Source organism: Rattus rattus, chromosome 6 (genome assembly GCF_011064425.1).
Source record: "Rattus rattus isolate New Zealand chromosome 6, Rrattus_CSIRO_v1, whole genome shotgun sequence".
Taxonomy (NCBI): domain Eukaryota; kingdom Metazoa; phylum Chordata; class Mammalia; order Rodentia; family Muridae; genus Rattus; species Rattus rattus.
Genome location: NC_046159.1, coordinates 758,027 through 776,107, shown reverse-complemented (window position 1 = coordinate 776,107; position 18,081 = coordinate 758,027). Strand labels below are relative to the sequence as shown.

Here is an 18,081-nt window from a genome sequence, read left to right as displayed (position 1 = left end):
AAACATTTCTGGAATTCCTGCCACTTTTTTGGTGAGCCTCTGAAATACGGATCTGACTGTGTCCCCTCTCTGAGGAGACCTGAGGACTCCTTAGTCTGGGTGTTGTCGGGTCCAGTTTTACCTGCCTTAATGGTGGAGAACAGACTGTGGGACAGACAGCTTACTTCTTTCAATCAAAATATTACTCTGTAAATAGGGGATAGAAGGTCTTGTTAGACTACACCTTAGAATAACATTCTTTTTAAATTTTAACTAAATAATTCAAAAAACCCTTAAAGGTTTCTTCTAAAATTAATTAATTATCTAGTAACAAGGTATCTTGAAGTATTGTGTCTTGTGAGTCAGGCCTACTGTACACATTAGTATTATGGATAGGGAAACTCTGGCGTTTCTGAGATGTAAGGCCCTGTCCTCTGTCGGTTGTTCCGTCTCGGTACCTCATGTTGTGGAAAGTGCGTGTGTCTAAGAGGACAAGCTCTGCTTGGCTTTGTGTCCCAGGAAGCTCTTGTGTTCTTGCCTTCTCCACGCCACACTTCCTTCTCCAGCATGGAGCCTCCCTGGCATAGCCATATTGGCAGGATTTCATGTAATTTTCACTTCTGTCTAGTGTTTCATAACTAGTCTATATGTTCCCCTTCTTTTAATAGTATTTATATTATTTTTAGTATTTCCCTTTTATAAACATGGTGCAGTAAAAAGTCACGTGCAGTACTTTTGTCTAGGGAAGTACAGACTTCCTGCCGACTGCGGGGTGCGTGCCCTGCTCTGCAGAGGCACTGACAGAGCTCTTCCCCGAGCATGGGTTTTGTTGCCTTAGTGATATCCGACTCTCACCAACTTCCCCGTTCTAGGACACGGTCTGCCATGGTCCCCTCTAGGTTGTGATGATAGCAGACTTAACTGTGTTTTCACGGATCCCGGCTCTCATCTCTGCAGGCTCTGCTTACCCTAGCACCTGACTGGCTGTGCTGGGCCTGGTTTCCCACCAGAGCTCCTGCCCGGCAGGCATCAGGTCCCCTCGGCCGCGTGCACCGCGTGCGTGCGTCTGAGCTCTGTCCGCTGTCTCCACAGGCGCAGTGTCTCATAAACGTCAGTGGGGACGCAGTGGTTTTTGTTCGTGACTCTGACTTAGAAGTCACGTCATCTCAGCAGCCTGCTGCCACCTGCCAGCCATCGTGCACTGGAGAAGTTACAACCTGAAGACAGCCGCTCACCTGAGTGAAGTTCATGTGTCTCCATTGTTTGTCAGCATCTTCTCAGACCAGGGGCCCAGCGAGGGGCGGAGTCCTGCGGAGGAGGAGGGGAGGCATCTGGTTGGTGTGCGCGCACATCTTGGAGACTTGAGAATTTCTGATCCTGACATTTTGTTTGTCCAGTCTACACCGACAGGCCCCCTGGATTCTAGTACCTTCAGTTATGGGAGTTATTTGTAATTTATGTTGATTTTAATAAAATTATAATTAAAAATGAAATGGAAAGATTTCAGGAGACTAGGATGAGTAGCTTCCATGATTTTGAAAACTAAACTGGAATCCAAATTGCTAGTGAGTCCGTAGTTGATTTGAAAATGGAGAAACTTCTGTGTATTTTCAGAAAATGACTGTGTGGATCGCTCCGTGTCTTTTGCTTGAAATGAGGAGTTTGTTAGCTGGATGGGTAATGCGTTTCGCCCATCTTAAAAGGAAGCTGCACTGTGTCTGCAGAATTGGCTGGCTGCTCTAGGAGCTCCCACCGAGGAGTGGGGGTGCCTCACGACCGCCGTCACATGAAGGAGGGGGCACCTCATGGCTGGCTCTCGCTTCATATTTAATTGTCTGGAAGAGGCTTGGCCTCCACTGGGGAGCAGGTGCTGTGGAGTGTGTAAGGAGAGAAGACACAGGATTATTTCTAATGATATTCTAATGCACTCTCAGTAAGCTTAGGGATTGGTGGGGTACACTGTTTGGTATAGACATGGAAAGGAGACTTGAATATGCTGTGAAATGTTGAATGTATGTATTACGTCTTACCTATGCCAGGTACCCACTAGTAATGAGATAGCAAATTCCTCCTTTGCCCAATAAAATGTCCTTATAAAACTTAGGATTTTATTCTCTCAAAACAGCAAATTACCCTAAAGAGGAAAAAGTCATCTTATTGTTACACAGGTGTCAATATTTTTCTGTATTTTGTTTATAATTTTATTTTTTAAATAAAAAGTTTATAAGCAGCACATTCGTAACACTTTGCCTCAGTGATGTAATGCGCGTGTTGGGAGTCATTACCGTCTTTCATCCACTCCCACCATTCCTGAAGGCAGTGAACATCCCTGAGCACCTAGTGTGGTGGGTCCCGGTCTCGAGTGTGTGTGTGTGTGTGTGTGTGTGTGTGTGTGTTAGGCAGTTAGGTATTCAACACCTGCTGTTGAGTGTCTCTTTATGTCTCTTTAAGTTGCAGGCATATTTGTGGGTTGTGAGCAAACACATGTGAGTCCTTCCATGTGCATGCTCCCTGCCTGCCCACTGAAGCATTTGTGAAACCTGAGTGCCTGGACATGCGAGCCAAGCGGGCTGATCAGCTGCTTGCTTAACCCTTTTCTGACCTATCACCACTGTGCTCACATGGAATTCTCGTGCCATGACTTTGCCCCGTTTGTGCAATCCATGCCGACCAGTGTGCCATAGAGCAGCATGGCCACCGCTGTGTGTTGTCTCTTTCTCACAGAACAGCACTGTGCCTGGTAGCAGTTCCACCTTTCATCCTCAGACCCTTCCAGGTCTATGCCGACACTAACCTTTCTATCGCTGTGACCTCTCACTCTGGACATTTTGTAGAACTGCAGTCATAATGTGCTTCTGGGTTCACATTCTGTGCTTTGACTCTTCCCTGTCACTCAGGGCATCAAAGGCATGCTTAGTAAGAACAGTGTCAGCATACAGTAGCTGAACAAGCCAGGCGCCTTTGCCTTGCTTGATTTCCAGTTTGTTTGTTTCTGTGGTCCATGGAGAAAATGACCTTTCACTTCTAGGTGAGGGGGGCAACTCTGCCTTTCTGGGGGAAACTAATATTTGTGGTGAAGATTGTGGCATTCTCTCACTTCAGCAGAGGTGCCCCTGTGTTGGCACAGCTGTGTCCCAACAGGTTTGGGCTGCTCCCTGGCAGGCTTGACAGATGTGAGGGAGCTGTAGTAGGCGTTTCTAAGGTAACAAAAGCTCTCTGTATTCCCCAATGCATCCTAAGTTCCATGTCTGCCCTCAGCTCCTCACAGGACCACCTAGTGCTTGAGGTTCTCCTCCGTGTCATAGTGAGGTAACCCTAGACAGGGACAGGGCTTCCTGGGTGGTCAGTGAAGAAGGAAGAGCTGTGGGACAGAGGTCCTTGGAGGACTCTGCAGGCAAGACCCTTCCTCTTCACTTGGATATCCTTACCGACTAGGTCTGTGTCTCCTAGCCAGTCTGTCAGGCCCTGGGCACTGCTGGAAAAGCCCTCTAAGGTCCTAGGCTTCTTAGTGGACAGAGGTGAGACAGCTCCATGCTCCCACCCTCTCGCCTGAGAAGTGCCTGAAGACTTAGAGACTTTGACTCAGGCCAATAGGAGCTCAGAGCTTGGACCCTAAAAAGAATGAGTACTAGCCCGTTTAGTCAGCAGGGTTAGTGGTTTCATTAAAGACATTTTAAATAGGGTTAAGAAAAGAAGCATTTGTTCAGAAGAAAGGCATACCCAAGTTCCTAAAGCAGGGAAATGTCAGAGGGAGTTACTGAGGCCGGCTTCTCTGAGAGGAAGTTGTTGTCTTTACAGCATGAAAGGATTTTTGGAGACTCAAAAGGTTGGGAAGAAACCTTGCTACTCTGGGAAGGAGCCATACAAGAGGTGCCCAGAGAAGCCTTGCTTGAAGTCATAGTCTGATAAGTTGAAACTAGGAGTGAGTGAGTGTGTGTGTGTGCCTGTCTGTGCTGCCTCAGGCCCAGGCTTCCTTGGCAGCCAGCTTCCCCGTCCCTCGAGGCCCCTTCAGGGCTTCAACTGTAGCTTTGTGCTGTTGACTGCCTGGCTTCCATCTTCCGCATGTTCTTGGTGTATGGAAAGTTCTTTGGGATTCCAATACAGTGGGTCCCTGTCTTCATTCTTTTTCTTCCATTCCTTCACATAACAGATGGGCTGGGTTTTGTTTGTTTGTTTTTGGGGTTTGTTGTCGTTGGTTGTTTTGTGTTTTGTTTTGTTTTGTTTTTTTGTTTTGTTTTGTTTTGTTTTGTTTTGTTTTGTTTTGTATTGTTCTCTGTGCACTGAGCTCTTGGTGCTGTCTGGCACTGGCAGCCGGAACTGTCTATTCTCTCAAGGGCGGCCACACCCCAGGGAAAGACCCTAATGCACTGTAGCCAAAACAGCATCAAGGCCCAACCACTTAGTATCCAGATGCCTCACTATAGCACCAGGGACCAGGGCACAGTGGGGCTGGACCCCCTGAAGGGTAGTCTGCAGTTCAGGGGGTGCCCTACTCTCCTGGAGCCCCTCTCCAAGAGAAAAACCCAAGAAAACTGCTATGAGAAAAAAGCTTTAGCAAATTCACTCGTTTTTTTGTGTGTATGTTCACCATTTTACTTTTGACCTGGTCGTGTGTGTAAGTTCATGTGTGTGTGAATGAGTGTGGATGTCTGAGGCCCACGGCTGGTGACCTCCCTGTTCCTTACCTTTGTTATTGAGGCCTGGTCTCTCACTGGCTCCAGAGCCACCTGGCTGGCCAGTTTAGCCCCAGCCACCACCTGTCACAGTCTGGCTGCACTCACTCACCTGGGTGCCTGTTCTGGAGAGCCCAACTCCTGCCCTCATGTTTGCAGAAGCCTACGGGACCATCACCTCAGCCTTCCCATGTTTTGTCACAAGGTCCTTATAGTTCAAGTCTGCCCTCAGCTTGCTACTTAGCCAGGCTTGACCTCAAACTCCTAATCCTCCTGCCTGATGCTGGGATTCCAGGCGTGTGCAACTGGAGCCCACTCCTTGTTCACAGTCGTCGCCATTCGTCTGCTTTTGTAACCAGCAGCCCTTGGGAACTTCATAGGAGCCGGGAGCCCTTCCTAGGCAAAGGAAGAGCAATGTGAGCATCGTCAGTGAGTGCCTCTTCTGCATCCTGTCTGTGAACATACATACCTGCTCGTTCATAAAAACTACGTACAGAGTGATCTGACGGCAGCTCCATCGTACAGGGACAGTTTCTCACTCCACAGTGGGTAAAGCCAGAGTTTCCTGAACCCCTCCGCCCCAGCACTTCAGCTCCCCCACACATTTCACTCAGAACACTTCGGCATAGTTAGCCCCGACTAAACCTGCCTCCTTCCAGAAAGGCTACTCTGTCTTCTGTCTGCTTCTGACTGGCATGTTAGGTCAACCGAAGTGGACATATGCCAGGATTTGCTCTTGCAACACAAGACCCAGTTGTTCACGGAGTTCTTGGTATCTCCATCTTCATGACTGCCCCAACACCAACGTGCGACGTTTCAGTAACAGTATTTCGTTAGATTTGCTAAGCTCGCTGCCCCACCACCTCCACTTCCGGTCTTCTGTAACTCATGACCATCTGGTAGCCATCTCCTGCAACTCCTGACTTCAACATGAATTGGGTTGTAGTACTGGGGTTTTTTAAAAACAAAATTTGTGATTTGTGTACACATAAAAATTTCAGAAATACAATATAGGATTATATATACATTTGAATGTAAATATACGTAATCTTTAGTGTTTTATTTATATTACCACGTACATGGGATGCCTGTGAATCTGTACCACAGCATGCATGTGGAAGTCAGAGGACAATTTTATGGGGTCAGTTCTCTCCACTTTTACATAGGCTCTGAGGATTGGACTTGGACCATCAGATTTTCACGGCAGGTAATTTTACCCTCTCAGCCATCATGTAGACCTTATAAACACAATGGGTAAATAGAGTAAAGAGTTCCATTACCAAGCAGGGTTTTGGATGGCACTGGGAACTGAACCAGGATTCTGTGCACATAATTTAAATGCTCAGTCAAACAAGCTCTCTACTGCTCTTTGACAGTCCCAGTCCGTGTATGTCCTTTCCATGGAAATGGATTCTTCTGTTTGGAAATTAACAATTATGTCAGGATGTGGATACTGTGTTCCATTGAGTACGAATAGAACTATCTTTTAATATAGCTTGCAATTTCTGTGAAAAAGGGAAGTTTCTGTTTGGTGTCGTTTATTTTTTTTCTTGATGGTATGCATATAATTTGCCATGTATGTGATAAATGTCTCTCTCTTTGTCTCTTTTTTTTTTTTTTTGTCTTTCTCTGCTTTGTTTTTTTTTTTTTTTTTGTTGGGCCAATTTATATTATAATTTTTGGTAGTGTAAGGCATGTTTTGTGCATGTCACATGACATGATCACAGCTAATCTTCTTCATTATCCTCCGAGAACAAAGAATGAAGACATGATTCGATAGCTGCCAAGTCCTGTTGTTGACTTTCTGTCTCAAGTTTCCTCTTCAGGCTTTGCATTTCACTTTCCAATTTGTTTTGCTCAATAGCATCAAGAACTTTGTGCTCATCCTCAAGGGCTTGGACATTCTTTAGAAACTGATCAGATACAGTTTTTGCTTCATCAATGGTCGCTTTCTGCGCCATCATAGCATTGTACATAGTCCCTGCACGTTGGTGGGATGAATTAACAAAACTGTCTTCTTCTTGTCCGACTTTCATCACATCCTTTTCCCATTGTTGGAACAAAGGCTCAAACATCTTAGAATATTTGGAACGAAGCATCTTCCTTTCCCTTTGTTGCGTTTTAAAAATACGCACAAGCTTTTCATTCAGGGTGTCGATAGAAGTTTTTACATCTTGGCAATACTGTTTTCTCTTTGCAAGGTGAGACTTTTTAGGGTCACCGTGAAGTTCTCGTGTCATCTTCAGAGAAGACCCCCTTGCCTGCTGATCGTCTAGGTCTGATGAAGAACTGTCCTCATCACTGATCTCAATCACATGCTTTTCTGGTCTGGGGGGAAAATTGTGATGGACAACATCATCATCAGATTGAGAATCCGAAGACTCCCTCGGGCGCTTCGCAGTTTTGCTTGTAGCCTTCTTCCCCTTGTATGGCATGTCTTCTTGTGCGAAGGTTTGAGCCCAACCCCTAAATCTAGCGAACAGTTCCTACCACATTCCCTCTCCGGCCTCTCTCTCCTCAGGCAGCCTGTTCTCTGCTTTGTTTTAACTCTTGCCATATCTAGGCTTCCCATTGAATTATAGACAAGTGACCCTCTTCTTTCTTTTTAGATGTTCTAGTTAAGGTGCCTCCACTTCAACTTGCTTTCTCGGGCCATCTTGAAAGTTCATCACATTTAAACATTCCAAATGCCCACACACAAAAGGCTGGCACCAAGCACTCTCCGTTGGTTACTGTGAAGACAGGGTTTTCATTAGCTTATCCATTTGGCCGACTGGCCAGGAAGCCTTACTTAGGGATCCTGCTGTCCCCCCATTCCTAGTGCAGGGGTTATAGGCATGTGCCTCTGTACCCAACTTTTTTAATGTGAATTTTGGGGATTGAACTCAAGTCCTCGTGCTTGTGCATCTCAGCCCCACATGAATGCGTTTTCCCCACTGCAATCACACAGGAAATTCAAGCTCCTGTGGTACAGGCCAAGCAAGGGATGCAGTAACTGATGTTCAAGGCTCTCACTGCCCCGCCATGCAACACCGTTTCACAGTAAATGCCAAACAATTACAGAGTACCCTTTAAAGGAACAGTATACTAATTCCTCAAACCAGTAACATGGCTGTTACAGTTTGAACGTGCCATGGTTCCCACAGGTGCACGTTTGAACACATGGTCCTCAGCTGGTGGTATTGTTCTGGGAGATGGCGGAACCTTGAGGACTTGGCAGAGGCAGGCCTGTAGAGTTGTAGCTTGAGGGGTTGTAGCCTAGCTCCATTCCAACCAGACTCTCATCTGTGAGGAAAGATCCGCATAGCAAGCCACCAATGGAGCCCAAAGAGCCTTACTTCCCTCTGTCACCTGAGTTGTTTTTGTTGGATTTTCTGTCAGGGTGATAAGAAAACAACCAGTACAGGCGGCGTTTATCAGGGTGCACTGCATGCGGTTGGGTGGGATGGTTTTCACACAGCAGCCAGGGCCGTGGATCTCTTGTATCATCATAGCCATGGTCACCTGAGCAACTCTTGTGCTATGACCTTAGGATGGCTACAGGAGGGATTCTGGGGCCCCATCACAACCTATGGGGCCACCAGAATCTGTGAGCTTTGTCAGTGGCCTGGATATTATGTGGCACCTGGCTATTTTTACTGATCCAAGCTCTGGACCTTTTCAATGGAATAAAATTAAGTGTGTACAAGACACTTTGTGCTCTATCTCAAGAGATTTATTAAAACCATCTCTTAGACTCTGAATTGAATGATGAAGTTGGGCTGAAGAAAATGGTGAGAACAACCAGAAAGATGCTATCCTAACAAGTTCAACCCGAGACATTGAAACCTGTGTGTTACATATGTATTTAATGGATGTGTTAACGTTATACTAATTTTTTGAAAAGGAGTTAATATAAATACTCTATGATACCATGCTTAGACATGTACGTTGCGTAATGGCTAAATTGACTTAAATAGCTGGTTAACACGTTAATTGCCTCTTGTAGAGAATTTTTCGAATGCATGTTTGCTTTAGTGGTAGGTGAGTATCACTTTAAACGATCATAGCCCAATCTGGGGATGTAGCGCAGCCAGCAGAGTGCTTGAGGAGCGTGGCTGCTCACATTGAACTCACATGGAGCTCTGAGTTCAATCCACCGTGTCCTGTAAACCAGCAGCACGCTCTCCTTTCTGTTGTTTTGTTTTGTTTAGTTTGTGGGGCCACTTAAAAACCTCTGAACAAATGGTCAGGGAAATGGCTCAATGGTTAGAGTGCTTACTGCCCAAGCTTGGAGACCTGAGTTTGAACCCCTATCGCCAGCATAAACATAGGCTTGGCCAAACATGCCAGCGAGCCTAGCATTAGGGTGAGGGTTGGAGAGGTGGATCCTGGGAAGTTGCTGGCTGGCCAGCCAACCTAGCTGAGATGTTTACCTTCAGGTTTAGTGAGAGAACCACTGTCAGGTAAATAAGGTGGAGGGAGGTAAAGCAAGACACACAGTGTTCTCCTCTGAACACCCAACATGCTGTGCCTGTGCATAACTGCCTACACCCCCCCACACACACCTACACCTACACACACCTACATACACTCACACCTACATCTACACACACACACACGTACACACACACCTATATACACTCGCACCTACACACACCCCTACACACACACACATCTACACACACCTACACACACACCTATACACACATACCTACACACACACACACACCTACACACACATACCTACACACACACACGATGAGCAATTTAGAGGAAAACTACTAAAATATGCTCACTACATTGTACTTTTTTAAAAAAGATTTATTTATTATATATAGGTATACTTTATTTATTATATATAGGTACACTGTCGCTGTCTTCAGACACACCAGAAGAGGACATCAGATCCCATTACAGACGGTTGTGAGCCACCATGTGGTTGCTGGGAATTGAACTCCGGAACTCTGGAAGAGCAGTCAGTGCTCATAACTGCTGAGCCATCTCTCCAGCCCACATTATACTCTTGAATTTATTCCATGAACCTGAAATTTTGTGCCCAGTGACCAGCACCTTGTAAACACATTGTCTTAGAAGTTCCAGTTTTTACATATGGGTCGAAAGCGTGGGCTGCTTGACCCCAGGCCTACCTTATTTCACTAAAACAGTGTCTTCCAGGTTCGTTCACCTTGTCACGAATGACAGGGTATTGTTTTTTCAAGACTGGATAATGTAAGACTATGTGTGAATAGACAACCCTGCCTTTATTCGTTCGCCCAGCTGCTAATGGACACTCTGGCTGACTCCCTATCTTGGTTGGCTATGGTGACTAATACTAGATTAAACATGGGAGTTTGAACCGTCTCTTCAACATGTCGTATACTCGTCGGAACACAGTAAAAGAATGACGCACGGTGAACAATACCTTAGGGAAATGAGAGAGGCTTCAAGAAAACAAGTGGAGAACCTTTTACTACCTGGATTCTAAGTGCCTTTTGCTCCCTGGATTGTTCTAGGATGTGATTTTGTGCCTCCTATGACAATAAACATTTACATTCAATTTATAAGACTTTTGGGGGGGGTTGTTTTGGTTTTTCCAGACAGGGTTTCTTTGTGTAGCCTTAGCTGTCCTGTATAAAGAATTTCTTGTAAGCATCACCTGTCAATAAAAAAGCCCATGGCCAATGGGCGGAGGGAGGAGATAGGAGGTGGGACACTGGCAGGAAGAGAGAGGATTGTGGGAAATAGAGTATAAGAGAGTCGCCCAGGGACTCGATGGAGGTTCAGCGAATGGCTGAACTCGGGATAGAGTAAAGAGAGAGTAGAGCAATGTGAAGAAAAAAGCAGACCGTGACTGAAGAGAGGTAACTAACAAAGTGGTAGACATAGCATCGTTTAAGTGGATTAAATAAGTTACAAGCTAGTCTGGGAGCAGGAGCTGAAAGAAGAGAACAGATTTTTTTTTTTTTTTTTTAACAGTACTGGAACTCACTCTGTGGACAAGGCTGGCCTCCAACTCAGAGATTCACCTGCCTCTGCCTTCCAAGTGCGGGGGTTAAAGGTGTGTACCACACCACTCCGCGAGGTTTATTCCTGTTGGATGTCAGAAAGTAGCTATAGAGCCCGATCTGGTGCCAGGCTATGCTGAGCACTGTCCTCCGTGTGCCCTCAATCTGGAATCTGCATATGGCCTCTGCCTTGCTTTTGCGCTTGCTCAGATAAAACCTACAGCACGTGCCAGGCAATTGTGTTTAAATTGGTCCGTCCTGAGAAAGTGCCGGGGAAGGGCTGCTCTGGTCCTGCTTAGTAGCCCTTACTGACATTTACTTACAGGTTTTTCTGAACTCTAGCAACCTCCCTTGGGTCACTGCTTTCTTTGTTACATTCATGTGTCAAAGTACACTGAAACTGAAGTAAGATTGTCTACAGCATTAGACGGTACCTCCCACCCCCTTCTTTCAAAGTCTTCAAATGCCAGGTCCCGCAGATAAATCAGCGTGGGTTGACCAAAGTTGGCATATTCCCAATGATTGCTGGATCATATGGCAGTTACTATTTTTAATTTTTTGAAAAAACTGTTTCCAGTAGTAGCTGAATTAATTTACATTCTTACCAACAGTGTACATAACCCCGTCTTAGTCAGGGTTTCTATTCCTGCACAAAACATCATGACTGAGAAGCAAGCTGGGGAGGAAAGGGTTTATTCAGCTTATACTTCCACATTGCTGGTCATCACCAAAGGAAGTCAGGACTGGAACTCACACAGGGTAGGAACTTGGAGGCAGGAGCTGATGCAGAAGCCATGGAGGGTGCTGGTTACTGGCTTGCTTCCCCTGGCTTGCTCAGCTTGCTCTCTTATAGAACCCAAGACCACCAGCCCAGGGACAGCACCACCCACAATGGACTGGGTCCTTCCCACTTGATCACTAATTGAGAAAGTGCCTTACAGCTGGGTCTCATGGAGGCATTTCCTCTAGGGAGGCTCCTTTCTCTGTGATAACTCCAGCTTGTGTCACACAAAACCAACCAGTACACCCTGCCACATCCTTTCCAACCAAACCTACATTTCAAAATTAGTTTTAAAATATAAAGCTGTCTAGGAAGTGGTGGCGCACACCTTTGGCTCCAGCACTAGGGAGGCAGAGGCAGGCCGATTTCTGTAAGTTCAAAGCCAGCCTGGGCTACAGAGACTTCCAGGACACCCAGCTGCAGCATGACCCAAGGGCATCCACACAGACACCAACGACAGCACAATTGGAGGATCTCAACAAAGTCCCCAACAGCAGCCATGACCACGGCTGCAGCATGGACCATAGACACCCTGATGGCCTGTGTGGGCAGCACAGGCCATGAACATCAATGTGGATTCAGATGTCTGAACAGTTCACTCACATCAACATAGCCCCGGTACCAGCACAGACATCAACATACCAACATGGCTTCAGGCTTCATATATATGTATATATATATATATGATCTCTTTGAGTGTTAGGTCTGTTCATGTACATGCCATTTTTAAACAGGTATTAATCCACTAAAATAAAGAAGAAAGCATTTTAAATATTAAAGATCTTCAACATATCCTTGGTAAGCCCAAAACAATGGACTTCATAAAACCGGCTATTTCACTGTGAACTGCATTAAATCACAAGGGCTTTATGGGTGCGATCGGGGTTAAGAACGTTAAAATGGAGAGAGAATCTGGGTGGATTCTAGAATCCAGGAACGTAAATCTGTTTAGTAGAGAGCGTGAGAGGGGCTTAGATCAAGACTGAATTGAGTCTACAGACAAGTTAGGAGGGCACTGACCCCTTAAGATCCATGTGTGATGGTTTGCATATGCTTGGCCCAGGGAGCGGCACTGTTAGGAGGTGTGGCCTTGTTGGAGGAAGTTTGTCACTGTGGGGGTGGGCTCTCAATAACTTTATAGAGAAATATAGACTTCCTCTGCAGCTCCCTTTTTAAAATTCCCACGAGTTTTACACAGTGCTTTTGTTTCTTTTAATTCTGAATATTTATAATGTCCTTCTTAATTTCTGCACTTTTGAATTATTTAGAAATATATTTCTAGCCTTCCAGGGGACATTTTTTTCACATGCTTTAGTCCTTTCTAATTATGTTGCCTAAAGGACAGAATATTTTGGTCTAAATGACAGATTATTTGGAAATGGTCGATGGATTTCTGGTTGCTTGTTCGGTTTGTATAACTATTTCAGGTGTACTCGAGAAAGCAGTGAATTGTCTGTTTGCTGTGTACACCAATCCGTCTCCCCCCCTCCCCAGCTTTAAAACCCAGATTGAATGTTGGCTATTATCGACGGTCAACTTGACAGTATCTAGAGTCACTGAAGGGACGAGTCTCTGCTTGTGCCTGTGAGGAATTTCCAGATTCCTTTCTACCTTTCCTGTTCCGAAATAAAACACCATGACAGGCTCAGCTTAAAGGCGAGGGTTTACTCAGGCCCATAGCCTAAGGATATAATCCACAATTATGTAAGGAATCCTGGCACCACAAGCTGGAGGGAGGGGGACCCATTACATCTGCAGTCAGGAAGCAGGAGATGTTATGCTCAGGTCAGATCCTTGCCTGCCCGTGGTATGACGTGGCCCACGTTTAGGCCACACCCCCGGCCCACAGTGCGAAGCTGCCCACGTTTAGGCCACACCTCCAGCCCGTGGTACCACGCTGTTTAGGAACCACCTTCCAGTACCTTTCCTTGTCTCTCATTTTTCTAAGAGCTGAAGAGCAAGGGTCCTGATCTGCTTAGGTTTTGGTTGAAGGGAGTGGCGTGGGTGGCTTGACCTGGAAGGACCGCTGTTCTCTGTGTCAGCCGGAGCCTGTTTGTGTGCTCACTGGAGCACTTCTCAATTCTTCCAGGAATCTCTTGGCTTGCACAGCTCCGCGCGCCGTAGACAGATGAGGCCTGGCTTCTAGCCCATCTCAGTTGCTAGCGTTCGTTGTCTTCCTCCATTTTTTCCTTCTTACCCTTTGAGGCAGGGTCTCTAACTGAACCTGGCAGCTTACTGACTTGACCAGACTAGCTGGACAGCAAACGCCAGGCTCCTGTCTCCACCTCAGCAGTGCCAGGATTATAGGCGCATTTGCTGTGCCCGTTTTTTAGTTAATTATTTTTTTTTTAAATGTAAGTTCTAAGGATCTTCATCAGGTCCTCATGCTTCCATAGCAGGCACTTACCTTGAACCATCCCCTGAACCTCTGTCTTTCCCACACATTTATCATTTACGCGTTCTACCTTATAGCCGTGGATTATGCGGCCCACAGTTACAACGGTGGCGTCAAAGATGCTTTTGGATTTCGAGTAGTTGGAGATGTTGTGAGAAGCACCCAGCACGATGCACAGATGTGACACGGGAAAAGGACGCCGGCAGAGGGGAGTGGGCACCAACTTGCACCCCTCGCCAAAGAGCTATTTGCACTTGGTGACTTAGGGGAAAGGGGAAATCAGTTTTCTTCAGTGGTGTGACATTGGGTTTGTCAGTCACACTCCAGGGCAGGGCACACTCAGGCTGGGGAGTCATTGGAAACTCGAAACCGACTCCATAGTTTTAGCTTGTTTCTTTGTTTCTTTGTTTCTTTTTCCTTTCCTTTCCTTTCCTTTCCTTTCCTTTCCTTTCCTTTCCTTTCCTTTCCTTTCCTTTCCTTTCCTCTCCTTCCCTTTCCTTTCCTTTCCTTTCCTTCCCTTTCCTCTTTCTTTCTTTCTTTCTTTCTTTCTTTCTTTCTTTCTTTCTTTTTCTTTCTTTCTCTCCTTCCCTCCTTCCCTCCCTCTCTCCCTCCCTCTTCCTTCCTTCCTTCCTTCCTTCCTTCCTTCCTTCCTTCCTTCCTTTCTTCCATTACTTTGTTTTTCTAGATGGTCTCACCCAGCCTAGGCTGGCTGACCTCGAACCCCCTAGCTTCCTGCCCCCACCTCCAAACGCTAAGCTTACAGATGGGTGCCACTAACTCTGCTTCCTTTATTTTACTGCAAGACAGAGTCTCAGTTTGCTGCTCCAGCTGATCTCGAACTTGCTATATCATGCACGTTGGCTTTGAACTCACGGAGCTCTGCCTGCCTCTGCCTCCTGAGTCCTGGGATTAAAGCATGCACACCACCACCTAGCTCTACCCGCTTTCTGTGGATGAGGAGAAGCACTCTACCAACTGGGAGACATCCCTGTCTTCTCCTCTTTTCGTGTTTTAGTTTCCCGAAGTACGTAAGCTAAGAGTATCTCCGTCCTCCCCATAAGCAAGGGTGTAATGGCATTGCCCGTGATGTGGAATGCTAACATGTTCATATGTGAGCTGTGATTGCTTTTACTTTATAAAGACATATTTGATAACCACTATTATCTTTTCTGGTGTACTCGTCTGATGCCTGCTTAGTATTACTTCTTAAGCTACCATTTCTTTCTCTTGGTGTCATTTTAATCTTGTATCTCATATATATTTGTTAGAGGTTTGTAACTAACCAGGAATAAGTACATCTAAAAGATTGGGTTGAAAATCTTTATTCTACTGTCATCGTGGACATCTATATATATGTTTGGGTTCACAGTACTTTTTCCAGATACCATAGTTCCTCACAGAATACTAGGCACTCAGTGCTGTGATTTGAAGGTGAAATGTACCCCCCGGGCTCATGTGTCCCCAGTGGGAGGCACTGTTTAGGAAGATCGTGGAGTCTTTAAGAGGTGAAATCTCATTGGAGGAAGTGTGCCCCTGGGGGCGGGCCTTGAGATTTTATAGCCTGGCCCACACACATCCTGTTCTCTCTGCTTTATAACTGAAGAACGCAATATGATTGGCCACCCCAGACTTGCCGTCTTGCAGATTCTTGCTGTCAGGCCTTCCTTGTCAGGACGTAGCCTGACCCTCAAGAAGTACAAGCCATGACGGTTTCTCCCTCGTGTGGCTTTGGTTGGGTTTGTTCTTACAGCAACACAAAATGACTGGAGACACCCAGCATTGACTGTGTGTGTCTGAGTGAGTGAGCGAGTGAGTGGGTGGGTGGGTGAGTGACGTTGAGTCTGAGTGAGTTAGTGTGAGAAGGTATGAGTATGTATGTGAGTGTTTGTGTGAGTGAGTGGGTGTCTGAGTGAGAGTGTAAGTATGTGAGTGTATATGAGTGAGGGCGTGAGTGTGTGGGTAAGTGTGTAAGTATGTGAATGTGTGAATGAGTGTGAGTCTCAGGGTGTGAGTGTGTATGTGAGTGAATGTGTGTGTATGAGTGTGAGTATGTGAGCGATTGTATGTGTGACCGTGTGTGAGTGTGAGTGTGTGAGTGTATCAGTGAGTATATGAGTGTGGGTAAATGAGTGTGAGTGGGTGAGTGAACTTTATAGGCTTCGGGGACAGAATAGGAGCTGTGTTGCTGTGATCAGAACTTCAATGCAGGCTCCTCCATGAATTGCAGAAGGCTTTTGAAAAACATCAGTTAAATGTCAGATTCTCCTTTGAACAGGAGAAAAAGAATCTGTGTCCCAAATCCCAGTGAGTTTGGGTCCCAAAGTAAAAAGCACACATAACTCTTTAAGTGCTATTAATTATAAAATTATATAATTTCTGGACAACCAGTTGAGTTCTATAAAATAGTTCACATGAGTTGAGAAAAGTTCCTGAGATAGGATTTAAATCTACACCCATTTCTTGAATCTTCGTTAAAGGTCGTTGATATTTTCCTTCTTAAATAATACAGTCATATTTCACAGACTTATCTGAGGAATTACATCTATGAGTAAAAACTGAGAAGTAGACTCTTATTTTGTATATCAATATAGTGCTTTTGTCTTGATGGCTTTTGAAATAAGGTCACCTGGAAATGGTCACTTGGGAAAGTTGATATTCTGAGAAACCATGCTTCGTTGGCAGAGAATGCTCCCTGGAGTGGATGACAGCTGAAGCGTGGAGTTGGACGGCCATCAGCTCTGGTGCTTAGAGGGACCTTTGTCTGTGCTACACCCAGTCACCAGTAGATGTTCTCTCTGTGAGGCTTTCAGAGAATCTGCAAGAGGGCAGGCCCAGAAAACAGGACGGACTCTTGTCTTAGTTAGGGATTTACTGCTGGGAACAGACACCATGACCAAGGCAACTCTTATAAGACAACAGTTAACTGGGGCTGGCTTACAGGTTCAGAGGTTCAATCCATTGTTATCAAGGCAGGAGCATGGCAGCATCCAGGCAGGCATGGTGCAGGAGGAGCTGAGAGTTCTACATCTTCATCTGAAGGCTGCTAGGAGAAGACTGGCTCCCAGGCAGCTAGGATGAGGGTCTTAAAGTCCACACCCACAGTGACACACCCACTCCAACAGGGCCACACCTCCTAATAGTGCCACTCCCTGGGCCAAGCATATACAAACCATCACAGACTCTAACCACGGTACCTGCGGGGCCCGAAGCCATGTGAGTTTCCGTAACATACAACCTCCTCAATCATTCTCACCTGTCTTGGATGGTGTTAACCGAGCTTTTACAGATAAACCAGTTTATGCAGAGATGGCATTTTGACCTCTTCCTTGCATGTGAAAATTGAGGAAGACATATGTCGTCTCTTGTTGCAACTATGTCTGATGGGCCGCCTCAAAATTTAAATTGGTCAGCACCCTGGTCCTCATCTTTGAGGTAAAGCACCCAGGCAGAATGAACTCCCAGTATGGACGATGGAAGTGCCTATCAGATCAGGAAGGCTCTGCACTGGGCACAAACACCTCGTTTACTGGAGAGGCTCCACAGATGGAGACAGGAGCTGAAGCATCACTTTATAATGGGTGGAAGGAGGTGAGAGCAAGAGGGCTCGATATATCGATTGCTATTCGCTCCCTCGGGGCGTTTTCCAGAAAGCCCTTATATTTATTTGTATCTCGTTCCAAAGGCATGCCCTGAAGCCATCTCCAAGCACTGGCCCCAAGAGTCCAGTGTTCTTGGGCAATGGGATAGAAGAAGGCACCCCTTTACTGCTCAGATTTCTGGCTTAGAGAAACGATCTGTTTGTAAGTGGTTTCCTGCATCACGTCAGCTGATCTTGGGGCATTAACACAAGGTCTGCCAGGAGCAGTACGCGCCCTGGTGTGCGGTATGGGTGCGGCCGATCTTCATTGCATAGAGAACGGAAGAAAACTTAGGTTTTAGAATTAAAACGCTATTATCGGGGCTAAGGGGACGGCTCAGTGGTTAAGTGCGCTCGCTTCTTTTCCAGAGGACCTAAGTTTACTCACCAATACCCATGTGGGGTGGCCCATAACTATCTGTTACTCCAACCTCAGGGGCGTCTAATATCTCTGGACTCTGAGGACTCCTGAACTCAAGTCTTTTTACACACACACACACACACACACACACACGCACACACACACACACACGCTTAAAAATAGTAAAAGTAAGGGCCTGGAGAGGTGGCTCAGTGATTGAGAACACTTGCAGCTGCAGAAGATGTGGGTTCAGTTCCCAGGACCCACG

At 46.0% G+C, this 18,081-nt stretch overlaps 2 protein-coding genes across 19 annotated transcripts in view; one reads left to right on the top strand and one right to left on the bottom strand.

The window, feature by feature from the left end:
- C2cd5 (C2 calcium dependent domain containing 5) overlaps positions 1–2,212 on the top strand; it is an 86,433-nt gene extending 84,221 nt beyond the window's left edge. For all 18 annotated transcript variants that reach the window (XM_032905373.1, XM_032905381.1, XM_032905379.1 and 15 more), the window contains one exon: positions 1,072–2,212. In XM_032905373.1, coding sequence (XP_032761264.1) covers positions 1,072–1,200 — 129 coding nt within the window. In that variant the 3' untranslated portion in view covers positions 1,201–2,212. The remainder of the gene's footprint in view (positions 1–1,071) is intronic.
- A 4,115-nt stretch (positions 2,213–6,327) lies between these two features.
- On the bottom strand, positions 6,328–7,087 carry LOC116903051. The gene has a single exon (XM_032905351.1). The coding sequence runs from the start codon at positions 7,085–7,087 to the stop codon at positions 6,380–6,382; it is 708 nt and encodes a 235-aa protein (XP_032761242.1). The 3' UTR covers positions 6,328–6,379.
- Positions 7,088–18,081: the final 10,994 nt, after the last annotated feature.